The following is a 16,551-nucleotide window of genomic DNA, read 5'->3' on the forward strand; positions in this document are numbered from 1 at the left end:
AAAGGGCAGTGCCATATATTGGAACACCCTATCATGAAACAAACTGTAGTAGGCATCTCCTGTGCTCCTGACAGAAAATGTGAAAGTAGGCATCCTGTACATCCAGGACTGCTAACCACATATCATTGGATAACAAACTAATGACCCAAGGTAAGGTAACCATTCTAAATTTTGTCACTCAGTAAGGCCCCATAGCTCTAAAACAGGCCTTTTTCCTCCATCCTTCTTATTGAGGTGTTGAAGGCAACTGGTCTCCCTGCTCCACCACTTGAACCGGTTCCAATGGAGTCTCTCACTGTTGAGCTTTGTTCTTTCTCTTGTCCTTGTGTTTTCGTTTCGGAGGCTTATTGGCACCCGTATTGGCTCTGACCGGAACCGGCAATGCTGATACTCTTGTAGAAATGTTGTAGTGTCCTCTTAATGTGATTTTTGTTTTAACACCTATAGTTTAGCCCCTGAGAAAGCCCACGAGGCGAAACACTCTTTTGCTGGCAGTGTGTTGGGCTGATATTTTCGCCAGCTGCTTCCAGGATTGATTGTACCTTATTTACACCACGGATACCATCATTTGGACACTGGTGGAAGGAACGGCTGACATTCATTACATTCTTCTTCCTGTGCCTTTGGACTTCTTGACAGCTGAATTTTGAATGACTAATTTTCCAGGACTCCTTTTTTTTAAATTTTATTGGTGAGTACATAAAATATTACACAAATTCCCCATCTTACTTAAATTATATCAACCCCCCTTCCCCCCCTCCTTATAGACTTCCAACATCTTTCCAACCCTTAGCCCATCTTATTATTTAAATTACTCTTAACTATAATTTTTCTAAATCTTATATATATTGTATCACTTATTCTAAGCATATTCAAATTCTTCTATATCTCCAATTTACTAATATATCCAATCTACATCTCCCTGTTTAACCTATCTATTTTTAATACATTCTTCTTAATACTAATATTAGCTTAGCTTGATTAATAACTAAATTTCCCCATTAATGGTAAAGTTACTTCTCTCTCCCCTTTATAAAATCACGCATTAATAATTCTCAAACTGCCACAGTCCTCCTTTCACATCCCATTTTTTTTCTAGATACTGTTTCAATTTCCCCCAGTCTGCAATATATTCTCCTGGATCAAGATCTTTCAGTTTTCTTGTCATTTTGTCCATTTCTGCCATGTACAACAATTTGTAAATCCAATCTTCTATAGTTGGTATTTCTTGCACTTTCCATTTCTGCGCGTACAAAAGTCTTGCTGCTGTAATCATGTAAAATAGCAATGTTCTATGCTGCTTTGGAACATCTTCCATTCCCAAGTTCAGTAGCAGCAATTCTGGGTTCTTATTTATTTGGGTTTGCAACACCTCATTAATTATTTCTATTATATCTCCCCAGTATTGCTTAGCTACCTCACAAGTCCACCACATATGATAAAATGACCCTTCATGCTTTTTACATTTCCAGCATTTGTCTGACATATTTGCATTTCCAAGCGCAATCTTCTTAGGCGTTAAATACCAACTATACATCATTTTATAAACATTCTCTTTAATATTGGTACAAGTTGAAATCTTCAAAGTGTTTTTCCACAAATATTCCCATGATTCCATTGTTATTTCTTTGTGAAAGTTTATTGCCCATTTCACCATCTGGACTTTGACTGTTTCGTCTTCCGTATACCATTTTAAAAGTATTTTGTATATTTTCGAAATGTCTTTTTTACCTTCTTGTAAAATCACTCCTTCTAGCTCCAAGTTTTTCAGTCTTATTCCTCCCCTTAAACAGTCCGAGTTGTATAGATCCCTGATTTGCCTCTATTGAAACCATCCATATTGTGGAGATAACTCTTCTTGTGTTTTTATTTTTTATATTCTGTGTTCCGTCGACGTTATCTCTTTATAAGTTAAACATTGTTGTTCATTGTAAACAGCTCTCGGATCTATTACTTCATATGGTACCACCCATGAAGGGATACTTTCCAGGACTCCTTTTTGAAAGATTTCCTTCGAGAAAAATTTCATTTGAAAGACTCATTCATACTTGGTTCTGGTTGTATAGTGGTTCATGTGTTATACTACTGATTGGAATGTGTATTATCTGATAGCTATTTATGATTAGTAAATTGTTTGATTGATTATTATCTTGAGACATTATTGCTTGGTTCATAGCTTGTTTTGTATTATTTTTGATTTGTTAAGTATATTGAGTTTATCATAGAGGGGAACTGAGTGTTGCTCGTTTGGCAGTGTTCCCCTTGCGTGCCTCTTTAGTCGAAGACGATCTTCTGTGCTCCTGACAGAAAGAGATGTGAAAGTAGGCATCCTGTAAATCCAGGACTGCAAACCACAGATCACTGGATAACAAATTAATGACCCAAGGTAAGGTAACCATTCTAAATTTCGCCACTCAGTAAGGCCCCATAGGTCTAAAATAGGCCTTTTTCCTCCATCCTTCTTATTGAGGTGTTGAAGGCAACTGGTCTCCCTGCTCCGCCACTTGAACTGGTTCCAATGGAGTCTCTCACTGTTGAGCTTTGTTCTTTTTCTTGTCCTTGTGTTTTCGTTTTGGAGGCTTATTGGTGCCCGTATTGGCTCCGACCAGAACAGGCAATGCTGATACTCTGCTCCGAGGAACAGAATGATCACTCTTCACCAAAATTACACTGGCCAGTGATCGCCTCAATGCGGTAGTCTCTCGGGATCAGGAGGATTGTTGGCTCCGAGCTTTCGGAACTGAAGGGTCTGTCATCACCTCCGTGGGTCTCGGAACCGAAGTTCCTGCCAACTCTGAACTGGTATCGGGTGTGGTGACAGCTCCTCTAGGGCAGATTTCTTTGCTGCCGGGCTTGTGGAGCTAGTCATGGCCTTTCCCCATAGCATGGCCTTTATTCGCACTGCTCGATCTGCTCTCGCCTTGGGGGCAAAATCTTGGCATTGCTTACAGTGGGCAATGACATGACCCTCCTCTAAGCACGCCAGGCTGCAGGAATGTCCATCTGTCTTCACCATTTTAGTGGCACATTCCTCGCATTTTTTGAAGAGGGATTTGTTTGCCATCTCGTGTTCAGGATTGGGGAAGAGTTAGGAAATCCGTTGTTCCCAACACAGACGGACTCTATCAAACTGTTGTTTAACTATTTAATTATTTAACTATTTAACTATAACTATTACCATACTACAACTATAACTATCAATAACGCTAAACTTTTTACAACAATTATTCAAGAAAAAACTATCATAAGCCTAAGCATGTCTGTTCTTCATGGTGGCAAAAAAACTGAGGAAAGGTGGGGGCGACCTCCATCATGTGACCATTTTTGGCAAGAAAAACCAGCTTGGAGCAGTCTGAGGGGGAAGTCATCCCCCTCCCCAAATAGCCAAAAAGCTAAAGAAATCCTGTTCTGAACGGCTGTCCTGTGCAAGCGCACTCCCCAATGTGGAACTGCACTGAAGACTGTAGATGAACTTTTCTTATCACACTAAGGAAACACATGGGCCATTATGGTAGCACATAAATGGACCATCAACATCAAATACCCACACCCATATTCCTTTGATGGGGTCTGCGACAAGTAGACTTGTCTGCTACATTCCTCAATAGGAAATGCTGTGACTATTGCACAAGGGCAGGAATGAGACACGGCTCCATGCGGGACAGAATCCTTCAGACCTAGTAGAGATGCCTAGTATAGGTGTTTCCCCATTCCTATAATCACCAAAGTCCTGGGAGGGAGAGAGGGAATGATTCAACAGTATACTAATTATGCCTTTTTTGCCATGCCAATCCTGGATCTCCAAGGTTCTTTACCTAGCCAAGGGCAACTATATCCACTTTCCCAAATCCTGTCTCAATAGTAGGGCAGGATTCTTCATCCAGATATGCTGCACTTGGTAGCCTCAAGGATCCAGCTAACCAGATGATCATAGAAAGCATAGGTGCCAGGAAACTATCCACCAGAAAATTCTACGAGAGCAGGCAGAACTGCTTCACAATTTTTGTCTCACGGCATGGGCTAAATTCAGCCACATGTGCGCTGCATCCCATACAGGAGTACCTACTTCACCCATAGTTTGACACACTCATCTCGCAAGAGGGTTACCAGGCAGCTATATAAGCTTCCCAACCCTCAATTCAAGGCCACTCCATCTTTTCCCAGACAATGGTTAAATGGTTTTTCTCGGACCCTGTTAAGATTATTCTCCAGTGCTGCCTTCATTATCTGCACAGTAAACCCAGATTGTCATAATCTAACTTACATGTAAGCTCTTTGTTTAAATCAATGGCAACTTGTAACCTTAAACTACTATTGTTCAAAAAATTGCCTGCCTCATAGCTACGTGCTCTGCTAGAAGGGCTTTGGAACTTACTTGTCTGACAGCAGACCCACCTTTTCTCTGCTTTCATTATAAGGTAATTCTTTATCTTGACCCCACTTTGTTGCCAAAGGTGGTCAGTGAATTCCACCTGAATCGGGGCATAATGATACCTACCTTCCTTCAATCACTAATGACAGAAGCTGAACATTTGTTTCATACCTTAGATATGAGGAAAGCACTTGTTTTCCATGTGGCTCACACTTCTTCATTTCAGAAGCACAACAATTTTGTTGTATCTTATTCAGACAGGAAGAAGGGCTAATCTTTATCAGCTCAATGCAACAGCTACTGGATATGCCACACTATAGACATCTGCTACCAGCTGGCATGTAAACCTGTGCCTTCCCATCTTAAAGTACATTCCACAAGAGCAACAACTACCTCCTCTGCCACTGAAAGAGAGATACCCTTGCCTGAACTGTGTGGTGCTACAACCTAGGTTCAGCTGTCTATTAAACACCACACCCTTGACACTAGGGCACAATGAAAGGCCTTCTGCTGAGCCTATACTCTCTCAGCTTGATAATATTCAATCATCAGTGTGATGTGATGCTTAGACACTATGAAGAAGTAAAAACAGGTTGCTTACCTGTAGCCACTGTTCTTTGAATGATTATCTATGTATTCACATGAGCTGCTCAACTTCCACACAGCAGGTGCTCTACTTCACTGTGGTGCACTTTAAATTGGAAGTGGAAAGGCAACACACCTCCTCCTGGAGCACATATGGTCCAAATTTGCGTCCTTAATGGATGGGATCTTTGTGGCTATTTTGTAGCTCTAGAAGTTTCTGAAATAAAGCTTTGTGCAGGTGCAAAGCTCATTAGGAGGAACGAGCAGTAACATTACTACTCTTTCCTGGCTTTGAAATAAAAAGGAGAGGGAGGAAGGGGAAAACAGCCATTTAACCCTTTCCTGGCTTTCTAAGCCAACAGGGAATAAGCACCAACGTTAGGACTCATTCCTGGCTTTGAAAAAAAAATAAGGGAGTGTGTGCATACCTGGGAGGAAGGAAGCCAACAGAGAATCAGCCTTATGACCCTTGCCTCACTTTATTGATAAAAATGGTGGAAAAGGAGTTCAGAGAGCTGAAGAGTGGTTACTGGTGGACAGACCAATCAGCTCCTGGGGGAAAGGAAGAGGGGGGCATGAGAAGCATATTCGTGGAATATGCACAGAGGGAAAAAACGAAAAAGATGGACAAAAACTGTTTCTGATTCCCACTACTCCCTTGCATGTGCGGAACTCTGGAGAACATGGGAAGCAGAACAGATTCTGAAACGCTGTGAAGTAATCGTGTAATGTAAATGTAACACCTTTGTTTTACATTACAAAGAATTAACAGAATTTGTGAAGTGATTGTGTAATGTAAATGCAACACCTTTGTTTTACATTACAAAGAATTAACAGAATTTGTTTCTTACTGATGTAGTTATGTATGGATTTGGTCTTTCCAACCTTTAGAGTAGTAGGCTAAATGACCACAATTACATACAGAAAGAATGGCCTTGTTGCAGACAGCAAAATAAACCTTTCTCCTGTTCTAGTGCTGTAGTTTTAGATATCTTTGAAAGAGAACAATGAAGTCAGGTATCATAAAGTAGTCATTAGTGGCACAGATCCTGTGTTTAGGACACTCTATAGACCATTGCACTTACTGAAGAGGACAATATCTTCCATATGACCTGGCAAGTTGCCCTGTAAAGCTTCTGGAAGGAACAAGGCTCTGGAGTCTACAAGATGGCCTTGTGCCAACTGAGCATGCATTGATGCTGTGCACATAATTTTTAAAACTCCATTTTAACTGTGTAATAGTGACTGATATTGGCTTACCAATAAGAAATTGGACAGATTCACATTTATACCAATTTAGCATTACTAATTTCCATTTCTTTCACTGTATCAGTTAGCTTGTGTTTGTAATTTAGATGTACTGAAAATCTGTTCCAATAAATTAATGCTTCAGAAGTCCCTGACCAATTTTTTACCTGACCAGAATATTTCTGACTGATGAAATATCAAACAAAGCATCCTCAAACACTTACCTCACTATACTTACACAATTTATTACATGTCTAATTATTTTACTCACAGAAAGCACCGCATGCAAAGCAGAATTGTGGGTGGAAATCACATTAAAAATACACACATACACACATCACTAACCTGAAGGGTTTGCTTGGTTTGACATTACCACTTCAGCTTCTCTCTCACAACAGAGTTCCTCTTCATCAGAAAGCACCAAAAATGCTTCTTTGGGCAAATTTTCACTGTTTTCGTGTTTAGATGGCGAACTTAATGAGCTTTCCACTTTATCTTCTGCATCTACATTAGGATTCTCTACTGGGTGCATGATAGATTTGGAGAAACAGCTTAATTCATCTTCTGTTGGGGCCAACTTTTCTAAAATTGGAATAATCTCCTCTGTTTCCATGGTGGTTGAATTTCCCAAGATGCTTTCTACTGGTTCCTCTTCCACTATTTTTTGGGTACTAGTCTCTTGAAGATCTGCTGATTGGACTTCCCCATCCTTTGGACCCTGGTCTACATCCACACTGCTAGATATTGCTTGCTCACCAACGCTACCTTTTAGTACAACTTCCTCATCATTTTTTTCTTCCTTCACAGACAGATCAAGAGTACAAGCTTGCTCATTTGTTTCTACTGGTTCTGGAGAGGAGTCATTATTATTACAGCTTATGTTACTTTGAATTTCAGGCCAGTTTGGTTTGGCTTCCTCATCCAAATCATCTTTCGTACCAATGTCTTCATGGTCCAAATTATCTTTTACACTGACCCCTTCCTGGAAGTCATTATTTTTACTACAGTCAAGCGCTGAACTTTCAGGTTCAGGGGCTGAAGTACTACTAGCATCCTCATGATCTTGCTCAGAAGCAATCTTCTCTGGAGACGTACTTTCAAGTTTCGGAGCAAGATCAGTAACTTGGTCGTCTTCAATATCAGGACATCTGACATCAGCAATTTCTTCAGAGTGTACTTTACTTTCTTCAGAATCCACGCATAAATCCTCTATACCATTAATCTCTTTGTCTTCTGCACATTCAGAATTTATTAGGGGGGAACTGAGATCTGAATCCCCATTTTCATGTTTCCCATTTAACAACTTGACATCAGTGGTCTTCAAAAGCTCTTCTTTCACTTTATATACACTCTCAAGCTGTTGTCGATCACTCGTTCTCATTGTTTTGCGGGCCTTAAATACTCTTTTTTGAGGCTCTTCAGTACCTTCCATTTTTATCCTGAAAAAGTGCATATATATTACTTAAAACAGAATGTGAATAAGAAAAGCACATGATCATACAGAATTTGCACAGATGATGAAATGAGGCTACCAGGAGACAAAAGGAAGGAAAGGTGAAGATAGGGCAGTACAGAAAGTTAGGTTGACAGGTGGGTGGGAAGAAATCAGGAAAGGGGGAGAGGCTGTGGGGCTGCCATGTAAAGGAAAGAGGAAACAGTGGGAGAGAGGACATGGGGAAAATGAGATGTCCCCCGTAAGGCATTGTGGGTCCCTTGTATATACATATTTTTAGCAAACATTTTAAAAATAGTTTAAGTAGATCAAACAGAAGTGTATGTCATTTTTTTAAAAAGAGAGAGAGAGAGAGAGAGAGAGAGAGAGAAGAGAGAGAGAGAGAGAGAGTAAAGAAACACAAATTATGTCAGAAATAAGCAAGCTCAAGGTCTGTGAACAAGTTTCCGGACAGATCTTTCTACCCTGTCCATGACAGTTGCGCTAAGAATTGTCATCTCAAAGGTAAAAAGGGTGAACTTTGTTGCCCCCTTGATAGGCTTCCTATTACATTTTTTTATGTTTAATGATGAATGCTGTCTCTACAACCTTATCTCAAAACACTCAAAATAATATTGCTTTACTACTGAAGCTCCTTGAGATTATGAAAAACACTGCAATAACTAAAACTTGGTAAGAATGTTAATAATTGTGTAAGAATCTGATTTTTGTAATGACATCTTACTAGATTTTGTGGAACATAAAGGGTGATGTGGAACATAAATGTTTATGTTCCACATCACCCTCCATTCAGGGTATGGGTTTGAATGCAAATGATTTATCAACCTGGCATAAGCTAAACAAAGTATGAATGTTGCCAATGCCTGATGGAAGGTGACTTACATACACCTCCTTGAATTCCATGGAAGCTAAAATGTAAGTGCGTAAACCAAAACAAAAATTCTAAGGACACACTAATTCGCACACTCAAAAACTTTTCAATATAAAAATGAAAACAAATTCAAAATGTTAACCAAGTTCTACAATCCTAGCTGGATCTTAGAAAAGACTATTAATTAAAATTTTGCAACAAAAGAATTGCTTGGTAAGGGAAGAGTCCAGCAAGAGTGACACAAAAGAGAGACAAATACCACACAATGCTATGAACACAGCTGTTCAGATATAATGCAGTAGTCTCATTGTTTGCCCTACCCGCAAACAGCAACAAAATCAAAGAGATCCAGAAGTGGATGCTCAGGATCATGTTATTCCACAATATACTCACAATCAAGGCGGTTAAACTATAGATAATTTTTCAAGTTTTTTTAGTCCAATATCTTGGTTCAAGTAGACAAATTAGCTTCAAAAATAATTGCTGCATCTAAAGGATCATGACAGTACCATGTTAATCGCTATTTTCCTTCAGTAAATTTTGCAGTGTTATAATAAGTAAATTCTATATCGATTTTAATGCTGCCACAAGACGTTGTTGCAAGCACTTGTGCAACTAAAAGAAAAGAAGGTCTGAAATTTCTTCCGAAGAAATAATAGAAGAGAATCACAGCATGATATAGGAGTTAGTGTTGGGCTAGAATCTTGGGAGATCCAGGTTTGAATTCTCACTTTGCTACAGAAGCCTGCTGGATAATCTTGGGCCACTCACACACACTCAGCCTAACCTACCTCACAGAGATGTTGTGAGGATAAAATTGAGAAAAGAACAATGCAAGTTGTTTTGGAGTCCCCATTGGGGAGAAAGGCAGGGTATAAATAAAGAAAATAAAACCTGTTGGGTTTAAGTTTTGTTTCCCACATGCAACACCAAAGGACTAGCATGAGGTGTTAAGTAGCCCTTTCTTGAACAGAATACATTTCCATATGCAAAGAGATATCTTTGGATCTAGACCATTAACTATTAACAAATTATCCCCAAAACACCCATTACTCCAGATTAATGGAGTGGTGAGTATTTAGGCAATAGATTTTACTTCACTGGAAAGTGTGCAATTATTAGCATATTGGTAAAATTTAAGAATACCTTATACAGTTGTATCATCGCTAAAAATGATAGATTTTAATAGAACAAATTCCCCAAAATTCCATTTAAATTTAGAATCATTCCATACAAATAACTGCTTTAAAACAAATGTAATAAGCATATTAGTCTACACATACTTCAATGTTGAAACAGAGCGTTCACTTTTATTAAAAACAATGAGCCTGTTATGCTAAGATAAAGCACAAGCAAAAATGCAACTTTAAGCATTACTATGACACAATGTCATACAGAATATTATTATTCAAATCATGACTATGTCTAGAGTTAAAATGTCCATGCTATCTGGTTACCTTCCATATCATGTTCAGTAACTACCAGCCTTTCTTGAAAGTTGTAAGTTATTAAGTCTTCAAGTAAGCAGTATTGCTTAGTGTCCTTGCATATCTAGACTCTGTTAAATGTAAATTCTGTAGAACTAAAATATATTTTGGCTGCAAAGGACCGGTTTAGTTGTGGAGTAAGCTGTTTAAGTTATTGCACCCAATCAGTGTAGGTGTCTCCTCAGAAATTATAAATCAGAATTATGGAAACTTGGTTTAAAATTGGCTCCTTCTTTATTTTGTTCTCTTAACTTAAAATAATACACCATGAAAAAGGATGGTATACAAATGTGATTAATTCACGTCAGATTCTTAAGAGAAGTATAAAATCTAAATGATTATCACAAAACTATCTAATTTTCTAAGCTAATCAGGAAGATGAGTGCAGAGCTTTCTGATTAAGAATATTTTTAAAAACTGAAGTTTAGCACTGGTTTTTGTTTTGGCAAAAGACTTTCTCAATTAAAATGTTTAGTCGCACATACAACATGCACCCACTTATTTCACAGTTTAGCCAAGGTTTTACTCCACGCCCACTGGCCAACCCAGGTCTAGCAAGCAAACATCAAAACATATAATACAAACAGCTACTGCATTCCAAACCATCACCCAAAGAATATATTACATCATACATGGCAATTACAAATAAGTGCGTTTTTAAAAAAAAAATAGAAAATGAAGTTTATATTTACACATGCCACTTAACCGAAGGAATGTGGAAAAGGCTGTATTTGCATTATCTGGGAAGAATGACAACCATTTTAGAAGCTTTCCTCAAAAACATTATGGAACTTATACCTATCTTAACAAACTGCCTCAACCTTATCTAAAATTTTGTATTTAACATTAAACAATACTTTTGATTGATACATGTACATATCTAAACGTTTGTATTTCAAAATACAAGAAAGTGTATTATTGACTAACATGGAAACAAAAGATTTTAAGCTGATTTCTGTTTTGTCAGTCATTTAAAGTACTTGGGAATTTCTGGAAAAGCAAAATACTGCGAAAAAATCTAGAGTTTAGTGTAACACAGAGCTGTTTCTCAGAATACAGACATGTACAATATACATACACAGATTAAGTAATTAGACATAAAATGAAATGGACATTTTGCTTGACTACCTAAATGTTCAGTATGCAGGGAAGTACAGTTTCACTCCATATCCACAAGGGTGCACACTATAGCCACTTAACAGATCTTTGTAGATCTTTTAGAGAAGAAACACAAAGCAGTGCAAATTAGATCACAACAGATCACTTCAGATAATTGGGTCACATTCGTGCAAGCCAATCGGTAGTTTTCTTCTATGTATTCCAACCATATATGAGCTAAAAGCTACAAAATTATTCACTTACTTTCAAATAAACTTACACTCATTTGATTTAGAAAGAACACCGTGTGCAGTATTTAATAGTTACTAATGTCCATATTTTAGGGCTACTCAAATGGTGCCCCAAAATATTTCTTATTCTTAAAGATCACATGGCCAAGTTCACAAAGGCCATGTCTGATACTTTAGACAAAGTACAGGCAGTGGTATTTAAAAGATACTGTATTACATAGGGTTTTGAATTTCTTCCAGGGTTAACTATGACACCCTATACAGACCCCATAGACTCAGAGTTCAATGAGGATTGTGTGGTATGCACAGAACTAAGCCCAACATTATCCACACTTGTACGTAAACATTGTTTTAAGGACATGCCAAACTAAGAAATAATATTTGTTAGAATTCAATAGTCTTCTTTCAAGAAAAGGAAGTAATACAATTCAGCACCAAATTACTGTTTAGAAAAAGGAAGAATGTACAGATTTCTTCATATAAACTTTCACATACAAGTAATTTCACAATTGCAAAACTATTTTATATTAGTGTATCAGTGTACTGCTGCCAAAAGTGATTTCTCAGATCACTGCTGATTTTTTTAAATTAAGAAGTCACATTATTAATGCTATAATCACTGGTGCTTATTTGGTCAAAAGGGTACCATGAATTTTTAATGATACCCCAAAGGATCTATTCCTACAAATTAGGCAAGATTCCTTCCCCTCTTCTCCCCCATTTTTTTCCCCTGAAGAGAGGTTACTGCTGCGTGGCAACAAAGACATTAGCATAACTGCTATGGATTAGCCTATAATCCTACACTCATGAGAACAGCTCTTGCGTTGCTGAAAAGCACAGCCAATCAGCTGCCAGTTTTTTGAGTTTTGCCCAGCAACAGGGAAAAGAGAGAGAGAGAGAGAGAGAGAGAGAGCAAAACAAAGGCGAGTCCAAAATGAATGTGCACAGTGGTTCTTTGCATAATGCTCTAGAACACCATTGCTAAAACTAATGTTTGCACAAAGAAGAAAATTATGTGAAAGGAAAAATATTAAACATGTAGTGTTCACTCTAATCCTGCTAATTATCAGCCAATGTAAGCTAGGCAAATACAACTAGCATGCAGCGTTGTCTGCAAAGTAATTAAGGAAAGCCATTGGACAGGGTATTCTGTTCTAGATGAAAATTAGCACATTAAATATTTAGAGATGAAGGGGCCCAGAATGCGATCTTGCAATTTAGAGAGTAAAGCACCAATGAACACTCCTTTCCTAAAACCTATCTAAAACATTTCCCAGAGGCACATTAAATTTCAGTTGCATGCTCAGATGATGAACTTAACTGAATAAATGTCACATGAAAGGATGTGCATTGTATCTTTGTACATTAACTGCATTGTTAAGAATCAATACGCGATTTTCATCACTATTGTATTTTGCCTTCCCCTAACCAATTAAATTTTCCCCTCAAGAACAACAAAATAAAGCTGTTTTAGTCAAGTTATCTACATTCTTTATATACGTTTTTAGAAAACACAGCTAACATGTTACTTGCTGCAAGTTAAATCTTATCTTTAAGAAAAGAAGAGATATACAATATGCATGTTGCCCAAACAAGATGAGTTAAACTTGCGCCACAGAATTAGCGGTAAATTGGGCAATTTAACCTGTTCTTTTACATCAAGCACCATTTTGCTCCTTTAGAAGATGTTCAACATTCAGGAAGAGCATGGAGGGGATAATGATCACAGCACTCCATTACCCCAGTTCCTTGTATTATCCAAGACACACGCAAGAGGGAGCCAGGTGTAGCCACACTCTTGTAGTTTATGAGAACTCCACAAAGGAAAAATACACCAGCAGTCTGTTTCATTGTTACCAAATTCTCTTCCAATACAATTCAGGCTCATGGAAGCAGTTAATTAGGGCTGTGCACTCTTAATTCTGCCCAGCAACTAGAAAAGGATATAAAATTACTCCTAAGCATTTAAGACAAGTGTCTGAAAAGAAAGATTAACTCCTAAACAATTTTAAAAAATCAAGTATAAGCCTTCAAAATTTTGCTTAAGTGATAGAGATTAACCACAATATTGGTTTAAGTGAAAGGTTGTTGCTAAAAAGGACAAAACTGTTTTAAGTACAGAGTATATGCTGTACAGGACAGCATGGAACAAACTGAAAAACTAAAGAAAAAAGTGATATAGGCTAAAGCGTTACTTGTGCATTATTTCTTCCATCATGGAGATGAGTAACTGCTCCATATATAGAATCTGCTCCAAGCATAACAAAAAGCACAGAAAGGGCAAGCATGTCACTCTGAGCAACTTCCAAAATCACTTTAACAGATGGAATTTACAAGTGCCTACAGAAAGCTGTTGCAGCGCCTGATGTTACCTAAACACAAGGTGATCCTAATGCAAATGAATAACGCCAAACGTATCAGAAGCAATGACTTATTATTCACTGTGAAGACTAGTTTAATGTAATTTTAATGGTCCATCCATTACTGTCTTCCTATTTCTGCAATTTAGAAAAAAGACGTGTTTATGCATGAACATTCTGTGGTACAGGACCTGTGGCACCAACTGAGATAACATACATTTGGGTGAAGCTCTTTAAATTATGGGCCCTGAACTTTGGTAGCAGGAAACAGGAAAGAGAATCTGGTTCGGTCAAGACTGCCTAGAGTTCACTTCCTTGATTTGGTCCCTTTCCCCATGCAATCTTTTCTCCTCAGGTTGCAACTCTACAAGGCAGGAAATGGAAACAATCGCTGTTCGTAAGGAAGAGACTTGTTAGTACAGCTACTCATTTCATTGGAATTAAGAGGTGAACATTAAAAAATTTATCCTGACTCATCTCAAGTATTCAGCACACTACAAAACAACAAGTAAAAATGTTGGTATTCATTTACATTATTGATATATAAAAAGACTTCAGTTCCCAAATAAAGGAAATGTGTGGAAATCCATGACTTTCAGTAGTGTGATGAAGATACCTATTCCGAAACAGCAACTGAGTATTTGTTCAGGGAATGCTTACTGCTATACAAGATTTTAGCATTACCATGTTCTTGTCAAGGATGGCCATGTGCCAAAAGGGCTATTACAATGTGCTATTATATTTGTAACTACTTTCTTCTAAACAAGCACATGCCATATAAGCAACAGTGATCCAAGTGTGCCCTCTATACCTTTGAATTTTACTCTGTACTTCATATCACAACAGTCTGATGTCATCAATAACAGCCTTCTGACGCTACTAATAAAACTGGACAAAATACACAACTGCAAAAATGTTCAAATATAGAGATTTGGTATTAAGAAGTTAACATATATAAAGTACCATAAAACATTTAAACTACGAATCTATACAGAGATTTTCATGTTCAGTATCAAAAAGGGCAATCTAAAAACCTACCTAAGTTGTATCCAACTGATTTCTCAGAAACATATTGTTTGCCTATTTCTTCTTTCCTCTTAGATTTTCTTTCTTCAGAAAAATGAAATGCAGCTGCTTGCACATGCACAGCCACAGAGGTCACTGTCAACTTTAATTCATATAAGTGGATAAAGTAGTAGGACCACAAGAGGTTTGAGGTACATGGTTAAAACTCTGACTAAAAGACTGAATTACCTTTAATCTTCAATTACCTTCAATACCTAAGTTTACTTTACATTAAAAATGGTTGTATTTTTGGCATGTGTAAAAAAATACCCTAACAAGAACCCCCTGCAGCCATTTTATCATCACATCAGCAAGCTGAGCAACAGAAGCTATGCTTGACTAGCCTAATGTCAGACAACTGACTGAAGATCTGCATAGTCACGCTGGTTGGTTGCTGTAGACCCATCAGTATAAAACCCTTCAATACCAGAGGCTGAGAATCAGCAGGAAGCACGGAAAGTTCTGCCTGGCAACAGGGCTAAAAATAGAATCAGTATGAAGCAGAGGAACCGGTGTGAAAATGAGAGCAGAATATGAACCACGGCAACCTTTCTCTATATGCAGTTATACAAATATAAGGGTAATATCCTTCACCAAGAAATCACTCTTGAATGCTCTATGAACAGCATACACAGATCAGCAGATATGCTGTGCACATAGCAATACTGGAAGGCGGGAGGTTTTCAAATAATGTAATGGAAGTATTATTTTAACGTTAAGCAAGATACTTCAACAAAATTCTTTTTGATACTACTTCACAGCCTCAGTCTAGTTATTAAAGTCACTTTTATCATTTTATAAAGTTGTAACCATTGTTTTTATTCATCGAGAGCCAAGTATCAAGAAGTTTCTATGGAAGCAAATACAGTCACTTCTCATTTTTATTTGTGATATTTCCTGCCTTTCTTCAAAAATAAAGTTGCATGCAACGGTTTCAGGTGACTGAAGATTTGTGCGTGCTCACAGAAGGATCCCCCAAAGGGTAAAGTGTGCTTCTCTCTTTACCTCAGCATGCTAGGTCAGTTACAGTCCAGAGTGGTGAGTACCCACACTGGCACAACACTGGTAATAAGGAGGGAGTAGATCATATGGTCCTGTTTGTCCTTGTGGTGAACTGATTAGAACCTATGGAGTTTTTCTATTTATCCTCATAACAACCCTATGAAGAAGTAAGGCTGAGAGGTAGATGGATTTGAATGCAGATCTCTTCCTGATGTGTCTAATGGATCAAGTAATTTCAACAACAGAAATTTCATTCCTACCTTTCCATTTTTATTCAGCTAAACTGACACTTTACATAACAGAAATGATATTCAGATGTTGCTGAAACTCTGGAAGGAAGTGTCCAGGGGAGCTGAGAACAGTTACGAGGCCAAGGAGGCCTACGAACAGCGCCTCCTTGGCCGTCTACAGCTAAAGTTATAACTTCCACCCTCCTATTTGAATTATTCAACACGCTAGAGATCAGTGGAATTGGATGGGAGGCATATAGTGGTCTGGCTATCTGAAGAAGAGTGCATCCATGTGTTCCACAGTGGACAGTTGTGCAGGAAAAGAAGCGGGCGGTTTTGGTCTTGTGACAGGAGACAAAAGGTCAATACAAGGATAGTCGGACCATCTCATCACTTGATCAAATAAAGCCTGAGATTAGGACCACCACCCTCCTTGATTCAGAAAAGTCCAACTGAACCCATGATGCATGTCACCCTGATGGGTAATAGTTGCCTTTCCAATCATAGAATAATTGAAGCCACTTTATTG

At 38.1% G+C, this 16,551-nt stretch overlaps 1 protein-coding gene across 5 annotated transcripts in view; it reads right to left on the reverse strand.

Moving 5' to 3' along the window:
- The window catches only part of ATF7IP (activating transcription factor 7 interacting protein), a 187,320-nt gene that overhangs the window by 143,044 nt on the left and 27,725 nt on the right, over positions 1–16,551 (reverse strand). For 4 of the 5 annotated variants that reach the window (XM_054988344.1, XM_054988341.1, XM_054988343.1 and 1 more), the window contains exon 1: positions 6,551–7,658. In XM_054988344.1, the coding sequence (XP_054844319.1) occupies positions 6,551–7,658 (1,108 nt within the window). Of the gene's footprint in view, positions 1–6,550; positions 7,659–16,551 lie in introns of those variants that run through there. The other variant, XM_054988342.1, reaches the window with a different exon arrangement.

This window comes from Eublepharis macularius, chromosome 9 (assembly GCF_028583425.1).
Source record: "Eublepharis macularius isolate TG4126 chromosome 9, MPM_Emac_v1.0, whole genome shotgun sequence".
Lineage (NCBI taxonomy): Eukaryota > Metazoa > Chordata > Lepidosauria > Squamata > Eublepharidae > Eublepharis > Eublepharis macularius.